Below are 26,392 nucleotides of genomic sequence, written 5' to 3'. Positions count from 1 at the left end.
ATCACAAACAGCTGGGGAGTCGAGGCCTTGTCCCTTTTTCTTTTTCTCTCCCATGGTGACTAGTCCAGAGTAGACCCTCTCTTACTGTTGGTGGTCTTGCACCCAGCCAGCTCTGGTGAGGTCCATGGTGTGTTCTTGCAACATGAAGCCAGCTGAAGCGGGTTTTGGGTCTGTGGGTGAAGTGCAGGGCGCTGAGTGTGGGAGCTTTCTGCAGTTGTGGACATAGAACTGAGGTCTGTTAGGCCTATGTCCGCAGCCTTTAAAACTGTCAACAGCCAGCCAAAGAAACCTCAGCACTTTGGGAGGCCGAGGCAGGTGGATCATGAAGTCAGGAGTTTGAGACCAGCTTGGCCAACATGGTGAAACCCCGTCTCTACTAAAACTACAAAAATTAGTCGGGCATGGTGGTGGGCACCTGTAATCCCCGCTACTCAGAAGGCTGAGGCAGGAGAATCGTTTGAACCTGGGAGGTGGAGGTTGCAGTGAGCTGAGATTGCGCCATTGCACTCCAGCCTGGGTGACAGAGCAAGACTCCATCTCAAAAAAACAAAAAAATTGTCAATAGCCTAAGGCTAAGGAAAGAGGAAGTAGTAAGAACAACCCGGGGTTGGGTTCCCAGAATGAGGCTGACTTAGAAGATGGTGGAAGTCAAATTCCTTGTATGCAGTAGGTATTCCATAAATGTTGGTGTGAAGTGGATTGAACCTTTGAGATCAGAATCTTGGACAAGTCACTCCACTACCTAGGGTTCAGTTACTCCATCTGTAAAGTAACCAGAATTCTGGTTGAGTTTTCCTGGGACTCGGACAAGAGAGCAGAGTAGCTGAGAGCTTGGGGCCTCGGTGCAGACCACGGCGCCGTGACATCCTAGTTGGGTAACCCTGGGGAAGTTGCTCCACCAGCCACAGCTCCCATCTCGCTGTGAAATGGGGATAGTGATCGTATCTACATCTTAAGGTTCTTATAAGGATGTCTTGAGATAATGTAAATGCACAGGGCTTGGCACGTAGCATATGTCCAGAAAACATCCGCTAGGATGACCATTATTATTGGCCCAAGTACCAGCCCATCCTACTTGTTTAGTAACAAGATGGGGTTAGGACATGGGCATAAGGGCTCCTAACTCTCACCCACTGACCCCCTATCGAGGAAGGAGAGTTGTTCTACGGCTCCAGAGATAGTGTGAGAACAGATGCGAACTCAAAGTAAAGGGAGGCACAGTCTTTGGAATAGAAGCAAGAACACACTGTCAATCAGGCTATTCCTGAGGGTGTGAACTCCACATCACCAGAAGTATCCAGATGGAAGTGGCTAACTTTGGCAGGGAAGCCGTAGCAGGGACTCCTGCTTCAGTTTGGAGGATAAACTAGATGATCTCTAAAGCCCCTTAGTTCTAAGCATCTGTAGCTCTAACCTTGGGACTTTATGATGCTCGCTTCCCCAGTGTTTAGCCAGCAGGCTACAGGTTGCAAATCAGTGTCCTACGGGCAAGTCCAGCCTCAAGAGTGTTGGTTTGGTCCACAAAGGATTTTTTTCTCCAACTTTTTTTTCTTTTTGAGATGGTCACACTCTGTTGCCCAGGCTGAAGTGCAGTGGCATTTCAGCTCACCGTAGCCTCTGCCTCCTAGGTTCAAGTGTTCTCCTGCCTTAGCCTCCCAAGTAGCTAGGATTACAGGTGCACACCGCCATGCCCAGCTAATTTTTTAAAAAAAATTTGTAGAGACAGGGTCTTACTATATTGCCCAGGTTAGTCTTGAACTCCTGGACTCAAGGGATCCTCCCACCTTGGCCTCCCAAAGTGCTGGGATTGCAAGTGTGTGCCAGTTCTTCTCCTACTTTTTATTAAAACCTTTTATTAGAGAAAAATTTAAACACACACAAAAGTTGGGGGAATAGGATAATGATCCCCCATCATCCCTCTTCAACAATTATTGACTCCTGACCAACCTTGTTTTATCTAGGGCAGCACCATCCGATAGAACTTTCTGTAGTCACGAAAATGTCCTATATCTGCACTATCCAATGTAGTAGCCACTGGCCACACACAGCTATACAGCACTTGGCATGTGGCCAGTATGACTGAGGAACTAAATTTTAAACTCCATTTACTTTTAATTAATCTAAATCTAAATAACCACACATGGCACGTGTTGAACATCTAGGTGTTGGAGAGCATAGTTGCAGGCCCCACCCCATTTCCTTCCCTTCTGTGTAATTTTCAAGCAAATCTCGGGCAACTCTAAAAAGGTAGACTTCAAAAACATCGCTAAATGGTCGGGCGTGGTGGCTCATGCCTATAATCCCAGCACTTTGGGAGGCTGAGGTGGGCAGATCACTTGAGGTCAGGAGTTCAAGATCAGCCTGGCCAACATGGTGAAACCCCAATTCTACTAAAAATACAAAACTTAGCATGGCATGGGGGCGCTTGCCAGTAGTCCCAGCTACTCAGGAGGTTGAGGCAAGAGAATTGCTTGAACCTGGCAGGCGGAGGTTGCGGTGAGACAAGATCACACCACTGCACTCCAGTCTGGGCAACAGAGCGAGATTCTGTCTCAAAGAAAAAGAAAATTTTTTCGTTAAAATATGTAATACTGCTATCACACCTACAACAAGGAATTATAATTTCTTTTTTTAGAGAGAGAGAGAGACAGGGTTTCACTCTGCCACCCAGGCAAGAGTGCAGTGGCACGATCGTGGCTCACCGAAGCCCTGAACTCTTGGGCTCAAGGGATCCTCCCACCTCAGCCTCCCAAAGTGCTGGGATCACAGGCATGAGCCACCACACCCACCTAATTTCTTAAAAATTCATATGGTATTTCTTTAATTTGTTGTGAACATTTCCAAATTGACATTTTTCCCTTTTCTTATTGAATAAATATCCTAATATCCACCTATTCTTGAAAAATTGAAACTCCAGCCATGCTGGGCTCATATTCTCCCAGGGCATCAACTGGCTGGAACTGACAGGCAGCTGCCTCTGTAGACAGGCCACAGAGTTTCCCAGTCCCTCATAATGATAGCATCTGAACCCCTTTGAGCATTGGCGTTTGAGACCCTGACTACCATGTAGAATCTCACACCCAGACTAGGGGCAGATAGAAGGGATGCTTTCTCCCTGCCTTGGTCCTGTGATAGCTTTAGATGCCATCAGGAGACTGGAATCTAACACCCTTCACCATTGGCTTATGACATGTCAACTCCACACGAGGACATCAAGCAAAGAGTGAAAGGGGAACAAAGGGTCTGGGCCTAGAGTATGGGGTCCTGAGTCTTAGTCTCTGCTCTGCACCCATTTCACCAACCCATTTCTTTCTTTAGTGCAGTGGCGCAATCTCAGCTCACTGCGACCTCTGCCTCCTAGGTTCAAGCAATTCTCCTGCCTCAGCCTCCCAAGTAACTGAGACTACAGTTGAGTGCCACCATGCTCAGGTAATTTTTGTATTTTTAGTGGAGATGGGGTTTCACCACGTTGGCCAGGATGGTCTCAATCTGTTGACCTTGTGATCTGCCCGCATCGGGCTCCCAAAGGGCTGGGATTACAAGTGTGAGCCGTGTCTGGCATCATCAACCCATTTCACAGATGGGGAAACTGAGATCCAGAGAGTGAAGGAGAGCTGGCTACACTCATACAGTGAGGGATGTGAAAGGCCAGAGCCTAGTCCCAAAGCTTTGCTAGAGAGGGGCTGCCCATTCTTCTGCTGGGCAAAAAGAGGGATGCTGGCTGGGAGCTGATGAGGGTGAGTGGGATGGGAGAGGGTCTCAGCTTCTCAGTTAGGGCCTAAAATTAGTGGCTGGGAAATGTTTGGCTTTAGCCCAGGAAAAAAAAAAAAAGAGGTGCTGTGACTCTGTAGGGTGCTGCTAAGGAGGAGGGAGACAGCCCAGTTCCAGCACCCAGCACCACATGAAATGGGAGGCAAACGTGTAAAATCACATTCTTTACTGACATTTATGACTCATTTGGCTGACAACCCCAGGAAGGTCCTATTTTGTATTCTTGCAGGGTAATTCTTACCCCAACATTAAGGGGTAAGTATATGGGGAGGGGGGCCTCAGGGCCATCCCCTCCCCCATCCCCACCCCCCGCAAAAGCTTCTGGGGCTTCATTGCAGGTGAGGAGGCTGTATAGCTGGGAACCCAATGTCACCTGGAGAACTCATAGAGAAGATTTGGGTTCCCAGGGCCTGGCTCAGATGGATCCATGCCCCATGGTGAAATGAGGGAGTCAGCCAGCCCTGGTTTGGGATGCAACTCTGATGCTTTCTGGCTGTGTGACCTTGGGCAAGTCATTTCTCTAATGGCTCTGGAATCTATTCCCTTTTGTCTGGGCCATCCTTACCTCTCACCTGGCAACTGGTCTCCTGTCTTCACCCTTGTCCTCCTGTAATCTGTTCCCCACAGCCAGAATGCTTCCTGCTTCCTTTAACATGCAGACATGGTATCTAATCCTGTCATTTCCCTGTTTAAAACCTTCCTGTGGCTCTCCATCACTCTTAAGATAAAGACCAGGCTGGGTGTGGTGGTTCACACCTGTAATGTCAGCACTTTGGGAGGCAGAGGGGGAGAACTGCCTGAGCTTGGGAATTTCAGACCAGCCTGGGCAACATAGACCCCATCTCTACTAAAAATTTTAAAGATGTTCCTGGCATGGTGGCATATGCCTAGGGTCCCAGCTACTCGGGGGGCTGAGGTTGGAGGATTGCTTGAGCCCAGAAGGTCGAGGCTGCAGCGAGCTATGCTTGCATCACTGCACTCCAGCCTGGGCTATAGAGCAAGATCCTGTCAAAAAAAAAAAAAAAAAAAAAAAAGGCCGGGCATGGTGGCTCATCCCTGTAATCTCAGTACTTTGGACGACTGAGGCAGGTATATCACTTGAGGTCAGGCGTTTGAGACCAGCCCGGTCAACATGTTGAAACCCTGTCCCTACAAAAAAATACAAAAATCAGCTGGATGTGGTTGCCTACGCCTGTAGTCCCAGCTACTTGGGATGCCCCTGAGGCAGGAGAACCACTTGAACCCGCGGGTTAGGGGACAGAGGTTGCAGTGAGCTGAGATGGCGCCACTGCACTTCAACCTGGGTAACACAGCAAGACCTTGTCTCAAAACAACAACAAAAAAATAAAGACCAGCTGGGCGCAGTGGCTCATGCCAGTAATCCCAGCACTTTGGGAGGCTGAGGCGGATGGATCACCAGAGGTCAGGAGTTCAAGACCAGCCTGGCCAACATGGCAAAACCCCATCTCTACTAAAAATATAAAAATTAGCCAGGTATGGTGCTGCATGACTGTAATCCCAGCTCCTTGGGGGGCTGAGGCAGGAGGATCACTTGAACCTGGGAGGTGGAGGTTGCAATGAGCTGAGATCATGCCACTGTACTCCAGCCTAGGTGACAGAGCAAGACTTTTCTCAAAAAAAAAAAAAAAAAAAAAGATAAAGATCAAATGCTTCACCATGGTTCATGTCTCCACTTCATCTTGTGCTTTCTTTCCCTTCTTCTCTGACAGCAGTCATTCTGGCCACTTACCGCTCCCTCCCATCTCAGGACTTTGCCTATGTTGTTTCCTCGGCTGGAGATTCCCTTCCCCCACTCCTTTACCTGGTTAACTCCTATGTCTGCTTCAGATCATGGCTCAGTAGTCACTTTCTCTAGAAAGCCTTCCCTGACTGCCACACCCTTTCCAAGCTGGACCCAGCCATTCCCCCATAGCACTGCCATTCTCAGTGCTGAAGCATGGACCCCAGCTGGGAGCATGTCGGGAGCCCATGGAACATGCTTGTCATTATATGTTTACATAATGATTTAGTTAATCTTCAGGTCCTCTTTAGACTGAGTTCCACTGTTGGGCTAGGTCTTGTCTTGCACACCATTACGTCCACCAGCCATTATAGCACAGCTTTGGGTACACAGCAGGTACTCAAAAGTGCTTGATGGGCTGGGCACGGTGGCTCACACCTGTAATCCCAGCACTTTGGGAGGCTGAGGTGGGCAGATCACCTGAGGTTAGGAATTCAAGACCAGCCTACTAAAAATACAAAAATTAGCCGTGCGTAGGGGCACACGCCTGTGATGCCAGCTACTCGGGAGGCTGAGGCAGGAGAATCACTTGAATCGGGAGGCGGATGTTGCAGTGAGCCAGATTGAGCGAGCCACTACACTCCAGCCCAGGCAACAGAGAGAGACTTTAAAAAAAAAAAATTGCTCGGTGAATAAATGTTAAATGAACCTTTCCTTTTCTGGCACTAAGTTTCCTCATCTGGCAAATGGGGATTATATCCACGAACCTCACAGGGCTGCAGTGAGGATTTTAGCAAAGTACATATAAAAGGCATTTGATGAAGTGGTAGTTATTTTCTAGGGAGCAGGCAGAGACCCCAAAGAATACTTGCCCTGTCCCAAAGAACCTGTCCCAAAAGTGCTTTTCTGACCCAGTGTCCCCTGGGGACAGATTCAACGAGCACCAGGGGGAAAGCCAACCTAGCAGTGTGTCTCAGCTGTGCCAGAAACCAGACTTCCTTCTTACTGATGCAGCCTCTTATTCAAAAAGCTCCTTGAAACCTTCCATTGATGCAGTGCCCAGCACTGAGCTGGGAGTTTTAGACACATTACTACTTTCTGATTTCACAGCTACCCTGTAAACAGGTATTGGGCTGATGGGTCCAGAGAGGGGAGGCAACTTGCCTGGGGCTACACAGTCAGTGAGAGATGGAGCTAGGATCTGAGCCCAGGCCTCCCTGACTCTCTCACCTGGGTTCTTTCCCTTTGTTCTTGGCCACTTTTACTTAAGGAGTTTACAAAGCAGAGTTTATAAAGTATATTCACTCTGGGTAGGGTGCAGTGGCTCATGCCTGTAATCCCAGCACTTTGGGAGGCCAAGGTGGGTGGATCACCTGAGGTCAGGAGTTTGAGACCAGCCTGACCAACATGGTGAAACCCAATCTCTACTAAAAATACAAAATTAGCTGGGTGTGGTAGTACATGCCTATAATTCCAGCTACTTGGGAGGCTGAGGCAGGAGAATCGCTTGAACCCAGGAGGTGGAGGTTGCAAGGAAACAAGATCATGCCATTGCACTCCATCCTGGGCAATAGTGAAACTCCACTTAAAAAAAAAAAAGTATACTCACTCTCTTCATTCATCCACTCACTCCACAAATGACTGTGCATTAACGATGTGCCAGGCACTGGGCATGTAGCAAAGGACACGACGGATGTGGTTCCCACGCTCATGGAGCCTGCAGTGCTGGGGGAAAGACAGGCACAAATATGTAAACAAGTAAATGAGATGGTTTCAGGTTGTGATATGTGTTACCTAAAAATCAGGGTAACATGACAGAAAGTGACCAGAGGGGCTGCAGAAGTGCTTTGTGGGGTTGCAGGCAGTGGTGAGGGGGGCAGCTGGGAAAGCTCTCTGAGGAAGTGACACTGAGCTGAGATGGGAGAATTAGAGTTTGACAGGTATTAGTGAGGACCTTTCCAGGCAGAGGCTCTGGGCTTGGAGTGAGCTTGGTGTGTTCAGGAACAAGAGCTGAGGGAGAGGAGGAGGGTGGCAGGAGAGGGTCCTTGAGAGGGACAAAGGCTGTGTCCTCCTGGGTTTCAAAGGTCATGGTGAGGAGTTTATTTTAAAAGTAGTGGGGGGCAGGTGTGGTAGCTCATGCACTTTGGGAGGCTGAGGTAGACGGACCACCTGAGGTTAGGAGTTTGAGACCAGCCTTGCCAACATGGTGAAACCCCGTTTCTACTAAAAATACAAAATTTAGATGGGCATGGTGGTGCACACCTGTAATCCCAACTACTCAGGAGGCTGAGGCACGAGAATTGCCTGAAGCTGGGAGGTGGAAGTTGCAGTGAGCCGAGATCATGCCACTGCACTCCAGCCTGGGTGACAGAGTGAGACTCCATTTCAAAAAAACAAGTAGTAGGGAGTGGCCTGAGCTGACCTGGGAGTTTACAAGATCCCCCTGTTGTTGTGTGAAGACCAGACTTGAAGAGGGCAAGGATGGGAGCGAGCATCCCAGGGAGGCTGCTGGAATGGGGTGGCTTGGCCCAGGGTGGTGACACTGTGGTAGAGAAAAGGACTTGGGTTCAGGACATAGCTGTGGAGCGCTAATGTTATCAGATTTGGATGGGTGGGGAGGAGCTTGATGAACATTCCTTGGTATGATAAGAATCAGTTACTTAGGCCTATTTTATAGAGGAAGATTGAGGCCAGCTGAGGAGGTGGGCTTTCCCGGAATCACCTGGGAAAATCTCCACTTACTATTTTGCCCCTCTCCCAGTTTTCTGTAAACCCACATAATCTCAAGTGAAGCCTGGGGTCCATCATGTCTTACTGGGGTCTTACCAAGGTCCTCCCGGGTGGCCGTACTGCACACCCTCCATGTGAAGGAAGCTGTCACCGTAGGCAGCCGAGGCGGCAGGGGAATGTCATGGAATGAGACATGTCCTTCCTCATCCCACTCTGGCTCAGGAGGCCATGAAGAGCCGGGGCCGAGTCTGAGATCTGGCACTAACTTACTGTGTGACTTTGGACAAGTTCTGGTCCCTTTCTAGGTCTGTTTCTCATCCATGAAATAAGGATAATGGCAGTACCCACTTCAAAGATTTGTTAAGAGGGATGGACATGTTCATATGTATAAAAGTCTCAGCACAACCTGTCATCCAGTTGGGACTCAGTAAATGTGAGCTGTTATCCTGATTAGTAACCCCTGCACACTGTCCCCCTGCAGACCTACACACTAGCTGTGGGCTCAGCTGGGGGGGATGTCCTGCCCCTGTATATCAGCCCTGCCTTTCATGTCTGCCTCCCAACTCTGTCCTGTTCACTCTGAAGGGGTCTGCAGACCCTGGCCTGCATCACATTGAGACCAGGGAGCTAGCCAGCATGAGGGTGGTTCCTGGATAGAGAGGCAGCGGGGGAGCCGCTGGAAGCTGCTGTGTGTTTGGCCCAGAGCTGTGAGGGGGAGTGGGGAGGGGCGAGAACACACACTCGGAAATGCAGAGACCGACAGATGGAGGAGCTGAGGATGTGAGAGACACAGACAGACAGAGAGAGACCCAGAGTCAGGGAGAGGAGGAGCAGGAAGGGGAGGGCGGCCGGAAAACTGGAAGTCACGCCAAGCCACAGGCTGAGCAGCAAATCAGCAGATGGACCAAGCAGCTGAGGGACTGAAAGACACAGACAGACAGACCACCAAACAGACCACAGACAGACAAGACACAGACAGACCACCAGACTACAGACAGACCACCAAGCAGATCCAGCATCCAAGACACAGACAGGCAGACCACCAAGCAGACCACAGGTAGACAGACCACCAAGCAGACCCAAGACACAGACAGACCACCAAGCAGATCCAGCATCCAAGACACAGACAGACCACCAAACAGATCCAACATCCAAGACACAGAGACAGACCACCAAACAGATCCAGTATCCAAGACACAGAGAGACCACCAAACAGATCCAGCATCCAAGACACAGACAGACAGACCACCAAACAGATCCAGTATCCAAGACACAGACAGACAGACCACCAAACAGATCCAGTATCCAAGACACAGACAGACAGACCACCAAACAGATCCAACATCCAAGACACAGACAGACCACCAAACAGATCCAGCATCCAAGACACAGACAGACCACCAAACAGATCCAGCATCCAAGAGACAGACAGACAGGCCACCAAACAGATCCAGCATCCACGACACAGACAGACAGACAACCAAACAGACCCAGCATCCAAGAGACAGACAGACAGACCACCAAACAGATCCAGCATCCAAGACACAGACAGACAGACCACCAAACAGATCCAGCATCCAAGACACAGACAGACAGACCACCAAACAGATTCAGCATCCAAGACACAGACAGACAGACCGCCAAACAGACCCAGTATCAAGAGACAGACGATCAAGTCAACCCAGCGTCTAAGACACAGACAGACAGACAGATCACCAAGCTGACCCAGCATCCAAGACACAGACAGACTTCCAAGAATATCCAGCATCCAAGACACAGACAGCAAAACAGACCTCGTATTCACAGGACAGACAGGGTGTCTGGCATCCAGGGCACAGAGACTGGAGCTCCTGGCCTCTAAGTTCAAACAGACAGGCTGACCCAGGATCACAGGGTCAGACCAACAGGACATAGTATCTGAGAGCCTATGTGACCCACAGTCCAAGGGACAGGATTCCAGGATTCTGGAACTGAGCCAGGGACTGAGCCAGGATCCCAGGGTGAGACTGACTGACTGACAGATTCTGGACAGAAATACAGGAATGATAAATAGGCTGGCCCTGCACTCAAGGGACAGACACAGTAGCCTGATCTGAGCCACAGACAGAGACAATGACTCAGGATCTGAGGTCAAAGTGATGGGTCCAGGCTTGGACCCAGGTTTGACTGTCTGAATGTACTGAGGCGCAGGCCAGGAACTCTAACCTAGAATCAGAGACTTGGGGTGACTCAGGAGCAAAGAACTGGAGAGAGATGGGGTGACACAGATGCTGCCAGAAGCTTGCTGGCTTCTCAAGAACATGGGATCCCTTTGCCCTTTTCCCTTCCTGCCCATTAGAGAGCAGCCCCCAAACTCTGGGGGGACTAGGGGACAGTGGAAAGTTCCTGTGGGGAGGGTTGGATGGGCCTGGAGAGAAGAGAATGAGCCCCTATTCATTTCTCAACCCTGCTACCTGTTCAAGGAGGTAGTGGGGTTCAGAAGAGACAGGTTTTTGGGTCCTCTACCTCTGCTCTCCTCGACAGGCGTAGCTTTTTTGCTCCCACTCCCACCCCCAGCAATTTACACTCATCTGCTCTGCCCGTTTCTTCCTGGACAAGCTGCTTCTCTGAGCACAAGACTGGGGATCAGTAAATTAGATCCCAAACAGACTGAGGGCCTCTGTTTCCTCATCTATAAAATGGGGACAGCAGAAGTTGCCTGTTAGGTTAACAGCACTGACTGCGGTGTCTGACCCACTCCAGGCCTCATGCAGTTCAAGTCTGAGAGCTGTTAGAGAAAGCGAGGCCTAACTGGGCTAGAGGGGCATCAGGGAGGGCTCCCTGCTGGAAGAAGGACAAGAATGAGTCATCAAGGGCAGAAGGAGCCTGTGGGGTGTCCTAGCTCTTTGCAAAATCAAGCAGAGAAACCCCAGAGCCCTGTAAGGTCAGGAGGGAGATACACACATATACTCACATTTATTCATTCAGCAAATAGTCAATGCCCCCTCTATAATGCATCAGTGCCTATTCTACAGGCACTGATGCTGGGGACACGGGGTGACCAAGACAGACAAGGTCCCTGTCCTCATGGATTCACAGTGGGAGAATGGAAAATAATAAATAAATGGTTTTCATAGTGTAGGTTAAGAAGCAGATAAGACGGGGGGTGTGGTAGATAGCGTGAGTTGGCAACGGTGGCCGGGGAGGCCTCTCTGAGAAGGTGTGAGCTGACGAGGAGCCAGCCACGGGAGGATCTGGGAAAGGGGTGTTCCAGGGAGAGCAAGAGCAGACGTCCCGAGCCAGGGACAAGTCTGGCTGGGTTTTAGGAACCCCCAGCGCATCTGGAGTGTCAGGAACAAGTGGGACAGTGGTTTGAGATGAGGTGAGAGAAACAGGCAGGGCCAGATGGTTTAGGGCCTGCACGCCAAGGGGAGAAGCGTGGGTTTTATTCCAAGTGTGATGGGAGGCCCTTGGAAGGCTTTGCGAAGGGGAATGACATGATCTGACAGGTTTTAAAAATACCCCGCTGGTTGCCATGTGGAGAATGGACTGTAGGGAGGCAGGAGTGCATGCGGGCAGCCCACACAGAAGGCTGACGTGGTCACCCAGGCAAGATGACTGTGGCCTGCACAGGTGGTAGCAGAGGAGACATGGACAGACTGGGGACTTCATTGTTATTTTTTAGAGACAGGGTCTCACTCTGTCATCCAGCCTGGAGTGCAGTGGTGCAGTCATGGCTGACTGCAGCCTCGAACTCCTGGAATCAAGTGATCCTCCTGCCTCAGCTTCCTGAGTAGCTAGGACTACAGGCACGCACCACCAAACTTGGCCAATTTTTAATTTTTTTGTAGAGATGGGGTTTTCTCTATGATGCCAAGGCTCGTCTTGAACCCCTGGGCTCAAGTGATCCTCCTGCCTTGGCCTCCCAAAATGTTTGGGATTCCAGGCATGGGCCACCACACCTGCCCTGGGGATACATTTTGGAGAAGATCTGATGTACACCACCCCCAATCCCCCAATCTGGATTCCATTCCCTGAGATGGGGTGTTCTTCTCTTGGGTGAAGATCGGCTTCTTTCAACTTCATTTCAAATAGAGTGGGATGTGAGATAGGGTGGACTTCCTGGAGGAGTTTTCAAGAGAGGTTGCTTGGTAGTGAGGAGGAGCCAGAGGACTCTACCCAGTGTATGCTACCCTCTCTGTGAACACCCTTTAGAGCTTATAAACTATTTTTAAATTCATTGCCTCTGTGTGTCTGTGTGCGTGTGTGTGTGTGTACAGGGATTCACTATGTTGCCCAGGCTGGTCTCAAACTCCTGGATTCAAGAGATCCACCCACCTAGGCCTCTCAAACTGCTGAGATTACAGGTGTGAGCCACCGCACCCTGCACCATCACTCATTTAATGCTCACAACAAGGAGGAAAACAAGGCTCAAAGAAGCGGAGAGACTGCCCAAGGTCACACAGCACGTCAGGGACAGGGCTGGGAATCAAAGGCACACGCCAGCCATTGCTACCTTTCCTCCCTCATCCTTACCTCAGTGGCTCTGTCGTAGGCAGAATGGCAAGTGCCAGCCCCATTTTAGAGAAGGGGAAACTGAGGGCCAGGGAAATGAGGTTGCATGTCCTGGGCAGGACTGTTTTAAGACCTTTGTGGGCCCCTCATCTATGAAGCATATTAAAATGCAGCTACATCAAACATCTCATGTAAATTATATATGACCAGATAAAAGCCAAATTGTAGTTGACTGGCTGACATCATGTTCTGTTTTGCAGACATTTAATTAAACATTTATTAATTTTGATTCTGTAGTTTTTCCCTGTGTTTTGGAGCCAATTTCTTTTTTCAGGCTTCAAACATTTTCCTAGGCCCATGAAAATCTCACAGGCCCTTGGCAGTGAGCTTTTCACGCCGGCTGGAAAGAACGGCCACAGTTTTGGTCCTGTTGCCAAAAGGGGCAGAGTGAGGCAGGACCCAGGCCTTTTATCCCCAGACGACAGCGTGCTCTTTCCACAGTCCCCGCTGACCCCACGTTCCTGGGACTCAGAGGCCTCCTCTCTTCTCTTCCCCCATCCCTGCTCCTGCCCACAGTGGCCCTGGGCTATGTGAGCCCTTTGTCTGTGGTTAGCTGGGAGCTGGCAGAGGAGGGGCAGGAGTGGGCAGGGAGGTGGGTAGGCCACCCGTCAGGTGGTGATGGATGCTGGCTGGGGGCCAGGGCCTCTCTCATGCTGACCCGGGCCCGGAAACAGATGGTCTTCCAGCCTGAGAGAAACTTCCAGGGTGTCACCCTCCCCCAACTCCCCAGGCCCCTTCACATTGGACCAGCTGGTCTCTCCTTCCTAGTCAAAGCCAGAGCCCCAGGAAGGGGAAGGGAATGTGATGGCAGGGGGGATGGCAGCTAGGAAAGACAGCCTGTGTTCTAGGCCCTCAGAAGTTCTAGGGGTCATCTTGGTTTTTCCCCCAGCCCCCACCTCTGGCCACCTCCAGATCTCTCTCTGCCCCTCCTCTCTCCCCTGCCTTAGCTCAGCCCTGTAATCCTGGCTTTCCTCCAAGCCAGCCTCCACAGCAAGCTCTCTAAGTCACTGTGCCAAGCACATCACCCCTGATTCTGGGATGGCATTCAGATACAGAATAAAATCGGAACTTTTCAGTCCGGAATTTGATGACCTTCACAATTCTAGTCTTCTTATGCCCCTGCCCATTAAACCACCTCCCCCCCCCCCCGGCCCCCGTCCAGGCCCACCAAACCTCTGGCCATTCCCTTAAAAGGCCAAATTCTTTCAGGCCTTTAAGCCTTTGCTTCCGCTGATTCTTCCACCTGGAATGCCTTTCCATCTCTGTGTGCCTTCAAATGCCAATCCATGCTTTAAAACTGAGATCAAATGTTTCTTCGCTCCAAGGCATGTTGTAGCATTATTTCACCTCCTATCTTGTCTGTCTTCCATGGGACTGGGAGATACATACGGGCACACAGCCTGGCACAGAGCAGGTGGTCAAAATCCACCTGCTACATGAATGAATCATTCTGGCTGCAGGGATCCTTATGTGTGGGGTAAGCAGGAGTCCAGAAAATGGAAGATACGGGGAGACAAATTTCTGCTCATCAGAAGAAACACAAGCCAGCCCTGGAGCTGCTCAGAAGCTGAGGTCCCTGTCCTGGGAAGTGTGTGAGCCATGGTATAGATGCTCCAGTCTGGAAATGGCTGAAGGAATTCCAACATGGCATAGGACAGTTGGAGAGAGGGGACTTTGCATTTCCTGAGTCGGCTCCTGAGGGAGCAGCCCCCTTCCCATCCTGGCTGCCAGTCCTGTCATTTGTTATGTTGACGGTGTGTTTACACCATAGACACGCCAGGATGACCCAGGGATGGGGAAGAGGGTCCTAAACAGGATGTTTCTGGCCACATTTTGCAGAGATAGTTCCAGAATATTCACTCTGAAAAAATCTTCAGAGTTATCAAATCCATCCCTTTCATTGGCAGAGGGAGAAACTGAGGCCCAGAGAGGGCCACACAGCTGGTAAGACCAGTATACTCATTTGAGGAAACTGGGTATCAGCTGGCCCCACATCCAGGGAGCACTGTGATTTCCTCCCTTGGGCTGTGAATAGAGTGAGTCCCATGGCTCCCAAACAACATCCTGGAAGTACCAGCACTTCACCCTGGGAATAGACCCCAAATCCCTGGCTCCCCAGTTTCAGATCCAGGAAGTGGGGTCACAGATTCTATGTAAAGGTTTCCCCCTACACACACCCCACCCCCATTTCCTGGGAAGGCCACTTTTGGAGGAGCCCTCTGGTTTGCAGCAAAGGGTGTGTTTGGCCCGGCATGGTGACTCACGCCTGTAATCTCAGCACTTTGGGAGGCCAAGGCGGGCGGATCATGAGGTCCGGAGTTCAAGACCAGCCTGGCCAGTATGGTGAAACCACATCTCTACTAAAAATACAAAAATTAGCTGGGCATGGTGGTGCACACCTGTAGTCCCAGCTACTTGGGAAGCTGAGGCAGGAGAATTGCTTGAACCTGGGAGGCAGAGGCAGAGATCCCTGGGATCTCAGAGTGAGCCAAGACCGCGCCACTGTACTCCAGCCTGGGTGACAGAGCAAGACTCCATCTCAAAAAAAAAAAAAGGGCGTGCCTGCCCCTGTGAATCAGAGAGTTTGGGGATCTGGGGAGGGCACTAGGAAGGTGGCAGGGTCTGTGGCTGCATGAATGGAGCTTCTGGGCAAGGAAACAGGGCAGAAGGATAAATCAGACCCAGAGATCTGTGTGGATAGGTCCCCTCTCACCCTACACGGGCACTGAACTTTATAGCGTGCAGTTTCTTTTCATTCATTTGATCCTCATCGCCACTTTGGGAGGTAATATTAACTAGGGCTCAGAGAGGGTCTTGCTCAAGATAACACAGTAAATTAGAAGCCAAGTCAGGGATTGATCTCAGGACTTCAGAGTCCCTTCTATACCCTCTATAGGGTTACTAGAGTTCCATTCAGTTCAACAAGCCTGCAGTCATGCACACTTTCATTCATTCAGCCCACATGGATTAAGCACCTACTGTGTGCTAAGAACTGAGGACCCAGCAGTTAGCAAGCCAACCTAGTCATTCTCCAGGTACTCACAGCATGGGGGAGAGGCGCACATAACCAGGCAGTTACAACCCACTGTGACAAGTGCTAGCTAGATTAGATGGAAGCCTGGAAGAGGCCCCTACCCAAGGTGGAAGGTGGTCAGTGCAAGCTTTATGGACAAAATTGTATTTAAAAGCTGAGCCTTGGAAGAAAAGCAAGAGTCCTGGTTTGGGGCCGGGATGGGGTTAGGGGACAGGTCAGGGTGTTTCAGGGAGAGAAAACAATAGGTACAAAACCTCAGCGAGGAGGGAGAACACTGTGAGCTCTGGCATCTGTGACCGGTGCAGAGTGGCCATGAAGAGACATGTTGTTTGTTGGGGAAAGTGGCATGAGAGGAAGCCGCAGTTTCAAATGCCAAGGAAAAGCGTCTGTGAGCACCTTCCCTACACCCTGGGGCGAGAGCTGGGCACCAAGAGGTGAGGTTGGGGAACAGGCCAGGGAGCCGCCGGTGGCAACAGAACTGGAGCTGGCAACAGGCAGTAGGGACTGTTCCCGAAAGGAACCTATGTGAGCAAAACTTTTTATGGTTTGCAGTCGGAGGCAGTGTTGCCTAATGGTTAGAGTGCTGGCCCTGAAGCCAGAATGACTGGGTTTGAATCCTGGTTCTACTGCTTCCTAGCTGTGTGACCTTGGATAAATGACATCTCTCTCTGGGTCTCAGTTTGCTCATCTACAAAATGGGGATTGTGCGTCGTGTGTGGTGGCTCATGCCTATAATCCCACCACCCTGGGAGGCCGAGGCAGGATGATCGCTTGAGGCGAGGCCAGGAGTTCCAGACCAGCGTGGGCAATATAGCCAGAAAATAATTTAAAAATTAGCTTGGTGTAGTGGTACATGCCTATACAGCTACTCAGGAGGCTGAGTCGGGAAGATTCCTTGAGCCCAGGAGTTTGAAGTTGCAATGAGCTAAGATCACACTACTGCCTTCCAGCCTGGGTGACTGGAATTTAGAATGACCCCATTTCTAAAATAAAACAAAATAAAGGACGGGTAACATGGCTATTGTAAGCTCAGGGCACTTTAAGGTGTCAGTAACCCTGCAAAGAAAGCACGCTCCAACCCGTTATAGGAACAATGGTGATGCTGCTGCTGCGTTAAAGGCTTGACTTAGTGCCAGTCCTCTCTCTCTAAGCTAATGAGTCCTCCATTCAGTGCTCCTCAACGGCAGCCCCATAAAGGGATCCTTTCGAAATGCCCATTTCACAGCTGAGGAAACAGGCTCAGCGGAGGGAGTGACTTGCCCCCCTGCGCCTGCGGGCGGCTCGGGCGGGTGGGACGGAGCGAGCGGAACCAGCGCGCGGGAGCCTGAGCACCGCGTCCTTCCCGCAGGTACCTGCGCGCCCTGTACCTGGGGCTGCAGAGCCGCTGGCGCGGGGAGCAGCTGCGGCGCCACTTCTACTGGCGGATGCTGTTCGAGAGCGCCGACGTGAGCATGCTGCGCCTGCTGGAGACCTTCCTGCGCAGCGCGCCGCAGCTCGTGCTGCAGCTCAGCCTGCTCGTGCAACGCGGGGGCGCGCCCGACCTGCTGCCGGGTGAGCCCGCCCCTTCACCCTCCGCGCCTGGGACCGCCCCACCGGGCCTTTCTTCCTGCTTCAGGCTCCCTGGGGATGTTCTGTGCGCTTCCCCACCCAGCTCAGGGCTCAGTCAGGATTTAGGGAGGCCCGCCCCTTCTACCCTCACCACCCTCCAGGCCTCTGGAGACCCCTGCATCCCCTTCGACGGCCCACTTACCCTCGGAGTGAGGAGGGACACGGCCCCTCCACTCCCTCGCCACCCATCGGCCCCCCTGGGTGCTCCCGCCCTTGTCCCTTTCTCGTTGCCAGAGCTAACCAAACCCCATTTCCCATCCAAACACCTCAGACCCTCTGGGGAATCCTCTGCCCCCTTCATTCCCCAACGTGATCCCAGCCTGCATCAACTGGAGGACCCCGCCTGCCTCACAGACCTGACCTTCACCATCAGTTTCCAGAGAGTCGACCTCTTCACTGGGGGGCCCCAGAGGGCCCTCCCAGGCCTACTCCTGGCACCCATCCCCTTCTCCTCCCTACAGGTCCTGTTAATTTCCCACCCTGCCCCTTCCATGACAGACCAGGCCAAGCCCCTCAATGTCAGAGAAAAACCACATCCCTCTGTCTCCCCGAAGCACCCTATGTTCTTCCCACCCAGTCCCTGCCCAACCCATCCTCAGTGTCCCAAAAGACTATCACCACCCCTCAGGGCTCTGGGTATCCCTTGCCCAGATACTGGGTCCCAATCATAGCGCTTCTCCCCTTGGGTCTCTGCAACCCCGCCCCTCAGCTCTGCTCAGCTCTAGGTATTCCTCTACATGCCCGGCCTCCTCCTGATGGCCCATGACGTCTAATGGCCCCTCCTGGCTGCTCCACACCCTAAGCATGACCTCCTCTTCACTCCCCCCTTCCACTCCCAGAATCCTGGACCCTCATTTTCCACCATCCCACCAAGCCCCTGAACCCTGACAGCCCCACACCAGAATCCTAGATGGAGACCAATCCCCCATCTTCACCCCCTTTATGCTCCCACCCTGAAGTACCCAGTCCTGTGCACCCTCACCACACCTCATCATTGCTCTTGAAGCTCCCCACCTCCCAGACCTTCCCCACTCTCCTGCTGATCCACAGACCCTTCCCTGACCCAGACCCCTCCCCCCGTCCCCAGACCCCTCCCTCCCTCCCTAGACCCCCAACCTGAGCCCGCCCCTAACCCAGCCCACACCACCCCTGCCCTGTCTCCACAGCCCTGTCCACCTCCGCCTCCCTCGTGTCTCTGGCCTGGACGCTGGCCTCCTACCAGAAGGTGCTGCGGGACTCGCGGGATGACAAGCGGCCGCTGTCCTACAAGGGCGCCGTGGCCCAGGTGCTGTGGCACCTGTTCACCATTGCCGCCCGCAGCCTGGCCTTTGCGCTCTTCGCCAGCGTCTACAAGCTCTACTTTGGCATCTTCATCGTGGCCCACTGGTGCGTCATGACCTTCTGGGTCATCCAAGGGGAGACAGACTTCTGCATGTCCAAGTGGGAGGAGATCATCTACAACATGGTGGTGGGTATCATCTACATCTTCTGCTGGTTCAACGTCAAGGAGGGCCGCAGCCGCCGCCGCATGACCCTCTACCACTGCATCGTCCTGCTGGAGAACGCCGTGCTCACCGGCTTCTGGTACTCCAGCCGCAACTTCTCCACCGACTTCCACTCGCTCATCATGGTCTGCGTGGTGGCTTCCAGCTTTGCCCTGGGCATATTCTTCATGTGTGTCTACTACTGTCTCCTGCACCCCAACGGGCCCATGCTGGGTCCCCAGACGCCTGGCTGCATCTTCCGTGAGGCCTCCGAGCCCTGTGGCCCACCTGCTGACGCCATCACGAGTCCCCCCAGGTCCCTGCCGAGGACGACAGGTGCCGAGTGGGATGGGGCCTCCGGGGGGGAGCGTGCGGGGACCCCCACACCACCTGTCTTCCAGGTTCGGCCTGGCTTGCCTCCCACACCAGTGGCCCGCACCTTGCGGACAGAGACGCCTGTCATCCGGATTGACTTGCCTCGCAAGAAGTACCCGGCGTGGGATGCCCATTTTATTGACCGCAGGCTCCGGAAGACCATCCTGGCACTGGAGTACTCCTCGCCTACCACACCCCGGTTGCAGTATCGGAGTGTGGGGACCTCCCAGGAGCTTCTGGAGTATGAGACCACAGTGTAGGCCACAGTGTCCCTGCACAAAAGGGACAGGCTTGGCTGATCCCACATCAGCCAGTGTTGAGCCCAGAATTTCAGGGCCACCAGGCTAAGGGGGAGTGGATCGATTGGTCCAAGGGTAGAATGGCCCCACTCTTGGGTTCTTCCAGGGGAAGGGGCAGCCTTGCGGAGGCCCCAGTCCTGGGCCCCATTTTCAGCCTTGTGGCCCATTCCCTAGATTCCCCTGACCCGGGGCCCAGGGAATCATCTGGTGCTACATTTCTCGAGCTGCCCTGCTTTTGTGGGGCCTCCACACCTCTCCCCTGCCTGGCGTTGCCCATGTGTCACCCCTGCTGGACCTGCCAGACAAAGGGCACTGTCTGGGGTCCATGACCCAGACCCTGTGCTCCTCAGGGGTTGTGAGGAGTGGGCTGCCTCTGTCGTGGGAGGACACCTCGGAGAAGGATGGAGGAGGCCGTGGAAGGGATGGGGTGAGGTTGGAGCATCGTGTGGACAGGGATGGCATGGGTCCTGGAGGGTCTGAGGCCTGGAGCCAGGGCAAGAGGGAGCTGAAGGAGGGAACTGGGGTGGGGCAGGGTGTTGGGGTGGGGGGCTGGCAGTGCTAGAGATGGATAGGAGAAAGAACTGTGGGGGTCTAGGCTGGCAGAAGCATGGAGGGGTAGAAGGCTTGGGGGAGGGGAACCTGCAATCCAGAACATAGCAAATAAGAATGAACTCCTCAGGACATGTCTCTTGTTGCGGGCTCTGTGAAGGATGAGGTTCCACACACCTTGGGTGAAATGTTTCAAGGAGCCATTCTTTGTTCTAGATGAGCACCTGGAATATGGCTTCTAGATGCAGGTCTTCAACACAGCAGATAAGATGCCTGGGAAGATCCCTGGGCTCAAGTGCAGGTGAGGTTTTAGCACATTTATCAGAGGAACTGATCCAGAAGCACGCTTAGTTCTAGATTGAGTTCTAGAGTGCTAGTCTAATCAAATGTCCCAGGGAGCTGCTCTGATCTGTGTATTCTGCTGTAAGGAGGGAGGACACGAGCCCTGCTGCTCTGCTGTGGGGAATTCTAGCACCTGCCATGGTGGTGGGGGGGAAGGGTTCTAGAACCCAGTGTGAATGGAATTTTCTAGGAATGGGTGCTCCGATTCTGGACTTCTGAGGCTCATGGGAGCTCTAGGCGCCTTTACCTTGGTCCACAGCTATCTTTCTAAAAGGAAATTGTCCTCAGAACCCCTGAGACATTTCAGCTGCCAACTGGTTCCCAGCTGGAAAAAAATAGCTCTGGGACGTGACATGAATCCTGGCTCTCAGCCACCCTGCAAATGGGGCTCCCTGGGGCGGCATCTGGGAAACTGACTTGTTTTGCCTTAGATCTGATGACTCCCCAGGACCTGTGGTCTATTCCCATGGCCTGAATATCTTCAACATCCTAGGTGCCCAGGGGACTCACCCAGGGCCCCTCCTCCCACCTAGGACAGCCAGTCCTGGATTGAGGGGGCGTATGGGAGGGAGGAAGTAGGCAGTTTCATGGAGTGAGGGGACAGAGCCTCTAGCAGAGCTGGGAACCCCATCTCTCACTCACACACACACACACACACACACACACACACACACACACACACTCCCCACAGCAACTAAGGTGCATTCAGTGGGAGAGGATGGCAGGGGATGTTAAGGACAGCTGCAAACCTGATCCTGGAGTGAGGTGGACCATGAGAATCCTAACTATGCAAATTAGAGGGGTGCTTAGCCCTCCCTGGTTCAGCCTCTCTTGGGTTACAAATGGGAAACTGAGACCCACAGTGTCAGCCAATCTGTCAAGGCCCCAGACTCTGGGCTGCCCCATCCAAAGGTGATGGGCAACGATGAATTACTGGGGATGCAGGGTGACCCCAAAGGCAGAGAGGACCAGATTGCCCACATATACACAAGCACAACAACTGTGATACAAGTCACCCTCCTGCCAGCACACAGGCAGAGATGGTGTGTGCATCAGTCCTGCCAACATAGCAAGAATGCTTTTCCTTCTTTCTGCTGCTAAGCGCCCTCAGGAACCAGGCCTCAAGGGTGATGGGTGGTGGGAGAAGCCCAAGGCTGACCCAGGCACGGTCCCCTGTATTCATCCATCCTGCTTGTCCTCTGCCCAAATCCATCTTTGGAGGCTGAATTCACACAAAAAGCCTTTGTGAGACAGGAGCTTTGAGGATGCAGACCCATACTCAGAAACAGACTGTTTCTCCAGGGCCAACTTTGTGCCGGGAATTTTTACCCCATGTGGTTTCACTTACACTCTCTGCTGCTCACAACATCCCTACAAGAGAGGTATTATCAACCCATCTTACAGATGAGGAAACTGAGGCCCAGAGAGGTGGCATGAGGGTCACCCTTGGCAAGCTATTCTCCTCCCCAGTGTCCTAGAATGGCCCATCTGGCTGCTGCATTCTAGAGGAAATTCTAGAGGACCTAGCTGGGGTCTTTTACTACTCCAGGAGGCTCCCAAGGGGCAGGGATGTGCTGGCAGGGCTTGGTATGGTCTGGGGCTCGCAGGGGAGCCGCAGCCACATTTTTGGATTTCACTCCACCCCCACTCCCCACCTCTTCTCAATCCCACACACTCTTCCCTCGGGGCCTCTGTCTGCAGGGACATCTGGGCACAGAAATGGCAAAGGGATCAGGGAGAGGGCAGCAGGCACCTTCTCCTGCTTCTCACCCTCAGAAGAGTCTCAGCACTTTAGTGACTGAGTCCCCACCCAGGAGCTCAGGACCAGGCCTGAGGCCTCCTGCTCCACTGGGATAGAGGAGCCAGATGAGGGAGGGTCCATCCCCTTAGAGCTGTTGTTTTGTTTTTCTTTCTGTGACACAATCTACCTCAGCCAGTCTCTCCCCTGGCAGAACTGACCCCCTGGTCCTCTGCCTCCTGTTCCCTGTCCCCCAGCCCAGTCTGGATGCTCAGTCCTTCCCAGAATCCCTACAGGGTCCTTGCAGCCCAGAGGGTCCCTGAGGGTCCCTTAGGGTCCCTTAAACCACCTACCCTCCACATCTGTTAGACAGGAGAAAGTGAGACCCAGAGAGGACCAAGGACTCAACAAAGGTCACACAGGATGTCAGTGGCAGTTAGGATTTCCCGGGGGACGAGAGATACTTGGGTGCATCTTAATTTTGCCAGGAATAGAAGAGAACAGGATGCTCTGGGTACCAAATATGGCAGGCCCTGCCCTCAGTACCTCTAATCCCAGGAGACCAGTGTCCCCATTTCCAGGGCAGACTTCTATCTCCCTGTTTTCTTAGAACTGGCCCCCAGACTATTGTGTTCCCCAAACCTCTGCAGGCCCAACACCCCATCACGGCTCCTCCTGGCACTGATGCACCATGTGCCTTGTAACTGTCACCCCAGCTGAACAGCGCAGACCTCCCCACCCCCCCCACAGAGGGCTCCCTAACAAGGGGGCCTTGCTTGATACCCTCCTCTCATTTGCCCATTCTTGTGTCTCCCCAAATCTGCCTTACCCCCAGCCAGCTCCCTGCTACACCTGTGTCCCACAGAGGCATGTCACCCATGAGAGCTGGGGAAGGCAGAGGGCAGGGAAGGCGAAGCCTGGGGAAAGTCCAGGTCTCTGGGAAAGGCTGAGGGGTCTGGGAAGATCCAGGGAAGGTCTCGCTTGCAGCCAACACCCTCCTAAGTACTCGAATTTTGCAGGCTCTTTCCTTGGAATTCATCTGGGCCTGGAGTCCACAGAAGTTTCAAACAGTGGGAAGAAGGTTTTCTGGGACAAGGGGTACATGGGATGCAAACTCAAATGCCTCGAGATAATGAAAATAAGAGTAATGGAAACAATAGGTAATGGTGGGGACTCTGGCAAACAGGAGAGTAAGTATCTCCCCTGCCTGTAGGCACTAACATTTACATTTTTGGGAAACTGCCGCCCACTCATATTGCTGGCCCACGTGCCACCAGTTTGAGACTTATGGTTCAAAATGTTGAGAAGGTTCTGGAGCATCCTGCAGAGTCTGGAAACCCCTCAGGGGAAGTCAGGGACAGAGGTCGTGGCTCCCTCTGAGACTTTGCTACTCCACCTCTAAATCCTTACCTCCTGGCTATCTGAGAACTCAGCCCACTACCCTCTCAGCTAAAAAGGGAAGTCTCGGGGTCCACAGGGTCCCTGGTTTGGGAATCATCATCTGATAAGGGCTACAGGCCCCTCCAGTGCCTCAGGGGGTTAGGGGCTGCTGGAATCTTCTACAGCTTGGGGGCCCCTGGTTAGGAGGAACCTACATTGGGCTGCAAGGGAGTCCAGGCGCAGGATGTGGCCTGAAAGCCAGGACCCAACTGCCCCATTCTGTGCTGGCCCCTGCCACCTTTGACTCCTGCCTCCCTCCCAGTTCAAGCTGTGTTGGGGCCCGCAGTAGAGGTTGGTGAGTGAAGCTGTCAGTTTCTGTATTCAAGTGCTTTGTGATGTCACAGTGGAAGGGACAGAGTGGGTGCCAAGCACCAAGGGACAGAAGGCACCAAGTGGGTGCCATGGGTAGTAGTCGGGTAGAGGTTCGAGTCCCCCTTCCCAACCACAGAGGCTTCTGAGACCCTGGGGCTGGGGAGGAAAGGGGCTGCAATGTGCCATTCTGGTTGGGGAGAGGCTAGGACATTTCTGGGTCCTTGGCTGCTGCCGGTAGAGGCATGGGGAGGAAGAACTCTGAAGCGGGAGATGTGGGAGTAGAAAAGAAAAGCCCTGTCCAGGCCTGGCCTGGTTTCTGGAGACAGAAAACTCTCCAGGGGACAGAGAGGTTACCCCCTGTGCTTGGCTTCTGCCACCCTTCCCTTCTCTGGAGGAGGAGGCCACCCTCTCCTCAGCAACCCTAGCCTTTATTCTATGCATAGCCACGGCAAGAGCACTCCCCGGCCAGGCCGAAGGGGTGGGGGCCCAGGGGCATTTGCAATAATCTCAGAATGGGGGGTACCCTGGGACAAAGAGGGGGTACAGAAGGCGCCAGAGGGGAAAGGTGGTTCCTCCATCTCTGTCTCACCCAAATCCCTCCAGACCGAATCTGACCCTTTTCTGCCTGGTCTCCATTGGGCTAAACCACTGAACTTGGAGGGGCCTCATATAAACATAGCCCCCAGTCCCACTGGCTTTCCGAACCTGTCATGAAATAGCTGGAAGGGATCTGAACTGTTCCCAGAGCTCCCTCATTATTTTCTTCCCTGAGAATCCTGTAATTTGGGAGATTTTTCTCCCAAACCAGCCTCATTTCTTGAAGAAGAATTCATTTTCCCATATTAAATTAACTCAAGCTGAGCTTCTGATTGCAGATAAATGCCTCCAAGGCCTCAAGTCAGCTTCTAGAGCTTGAAGGTGGGGGAATATTTGTATTCTATTGGGTTGCTTAATACAAAATTCTCAAAAGCACTCTTGGGCACCCATTTCTGCCTTCACAGGCCCTCAGGGTCTGCACCCCATGTTAGGACTCAATGGTTTAGACATCCAGCATCCTATTTTACTGAAGGGGCAGGCCCAGAGACGGGAGGTGGCCAGCCCAAGGTCACACAGCGAGCTGGTGGCAAGGTGAGACCGGAATCCAGTTCCTTTGAGGGTCCCGCCAGAATACCAGAATACCCCCAGCCCTGGTCCTCCCCTCCATGTCCCTGGAACTCCAGGAATCACTAGCCATGCCTGAGGGGCTAATCTCCCTCTGTCAGCACAATTCTGAGTGATTCTTCCCCTCCCTGTCCTCTCTTCCTCCCTAATGGACCCTCACCCCTGTCCACTTCTGTTTCCTATTTCTGGTCCCACCTCCTGGTATTTACTACATCTGTGCCATCCCCCATCCCCCAGACCCCACTTGCCCTCATGCTTCCCCCAGGAGGGGGAGGGGCCCTCCAAGCTGGGGCCCCTTTGTTGAGACTCTTTTGTACACCACAAACTTTTTGTATATTTTTAATTTTGCTGCGACATGAGATATTAAAAGTCATTTCAGTACGTGCTGCTTGTGTCCCATTGTTTTGGCTGTTCTGGGCCAGGGGAAGGAGAAGAGGAAGGAGGGATGGGCAGGGTATCACCTGCCACAATCTCCGTGGCTTAAGAGAGAAAGGCCTTTGGCTGGGAGAGGGTGGGACATTATACAATGCTTCCTGTTTAATGGACAGCATCTCAATCAATCAACCAGAAAGAATCCTAAGGCCAAATGCTCTACACATTATCTCCAAACTCATTTTACAGATAAGGAAAAAAAAAAAAAGACAAAGGGTGGAGATACTTGTTAGAGATCACAGAATGAGTCTATGACAAAATCAGGACCTCAACTGAAGTTCCTAACTCCACTACAACAAATACTTACTGAGAACCTACTCTGTGACAGACAGTTCTAGGCACAGTGAACAAGAAAGATATAAAACAGGCAAGGTCCCTGCCCTCAAGGAGATTACATCCTATCCTAGCAGGTATTGCCTCTAAAATGGCCTCTCTCTCCAGGGCTTCCATCCTAATCCAGCGGTTCTCAAACTTCAAAGTGCATCAGAGTCACTTGGGGAAGACAGGGTATGTTTCCAACACATATTTCTGTCTCCATAACCAGGGAGTACATTTCCCATGCCTGGAAATCTGCATTTTTAAAGTTCTTCAGGCATGCTTAAAGAACATGCCTGGAAATCCTGCATTCTGGTGCAAGCAGGTCTGAGGACCTGACCTTGAGGACCTTTTTCTTTTTTTTTTTTCAGAGACAGAGTCTCACTCTGTCACCCAGGCTGGAGTGCAGTGATGCAATCATAGCTCACTGCAGCCTTGAACTCCCAGGCCCAAGCAATCCTTTCGCCTCAGCCTCCAGAGTAGCTGGGACTGCAGGCACACACCACC

The 26,392-nt window shown here is 52.5% G+C and overlaps 1 protein-coding gene across 1 annotated transcript in view; it reads left to right on the top strand.

Moving 5' to 3' along the window:
- Positions 1-25,523, top strand: part of XKR7 (XK related 7) — a 33,881-nt gene extending 8,358 nt beyond the window's left edge. Inside the window, 2 exon segments of the mRNA XM_032295292.1 lie at positions 17,179-17,381; positions 18,605-25,523. Coding sequence (XP_032151183.1) covers positions 17,179-17,381; positions 18,605-19,557 — 1,156 coding nt within the window. The 3' untranslated portion in view covers positions 19,558-25,523.
- Positions 25,524-26,392: the final 869 nt, after the last annotated feature.

The sequence above is a fragment of the Sapajus apella genome, unplaced genomic scaffold (assembly GCF_009761245.1).
Source record: "Sapajus apella isolate SASKATOON/1434 unplaced genomic scaffold, GSC_monkey_1.0 scaffold33, whole genome shotgun sequence".
NCBI lineage: Eukaryota > Metazoa > Chordata > Mammalia > Primates > Cebidae > Sapajus > Sapajus apella.
This window is presented reverse-complemented; position numbering and strand designations above follow the sequence as displayed.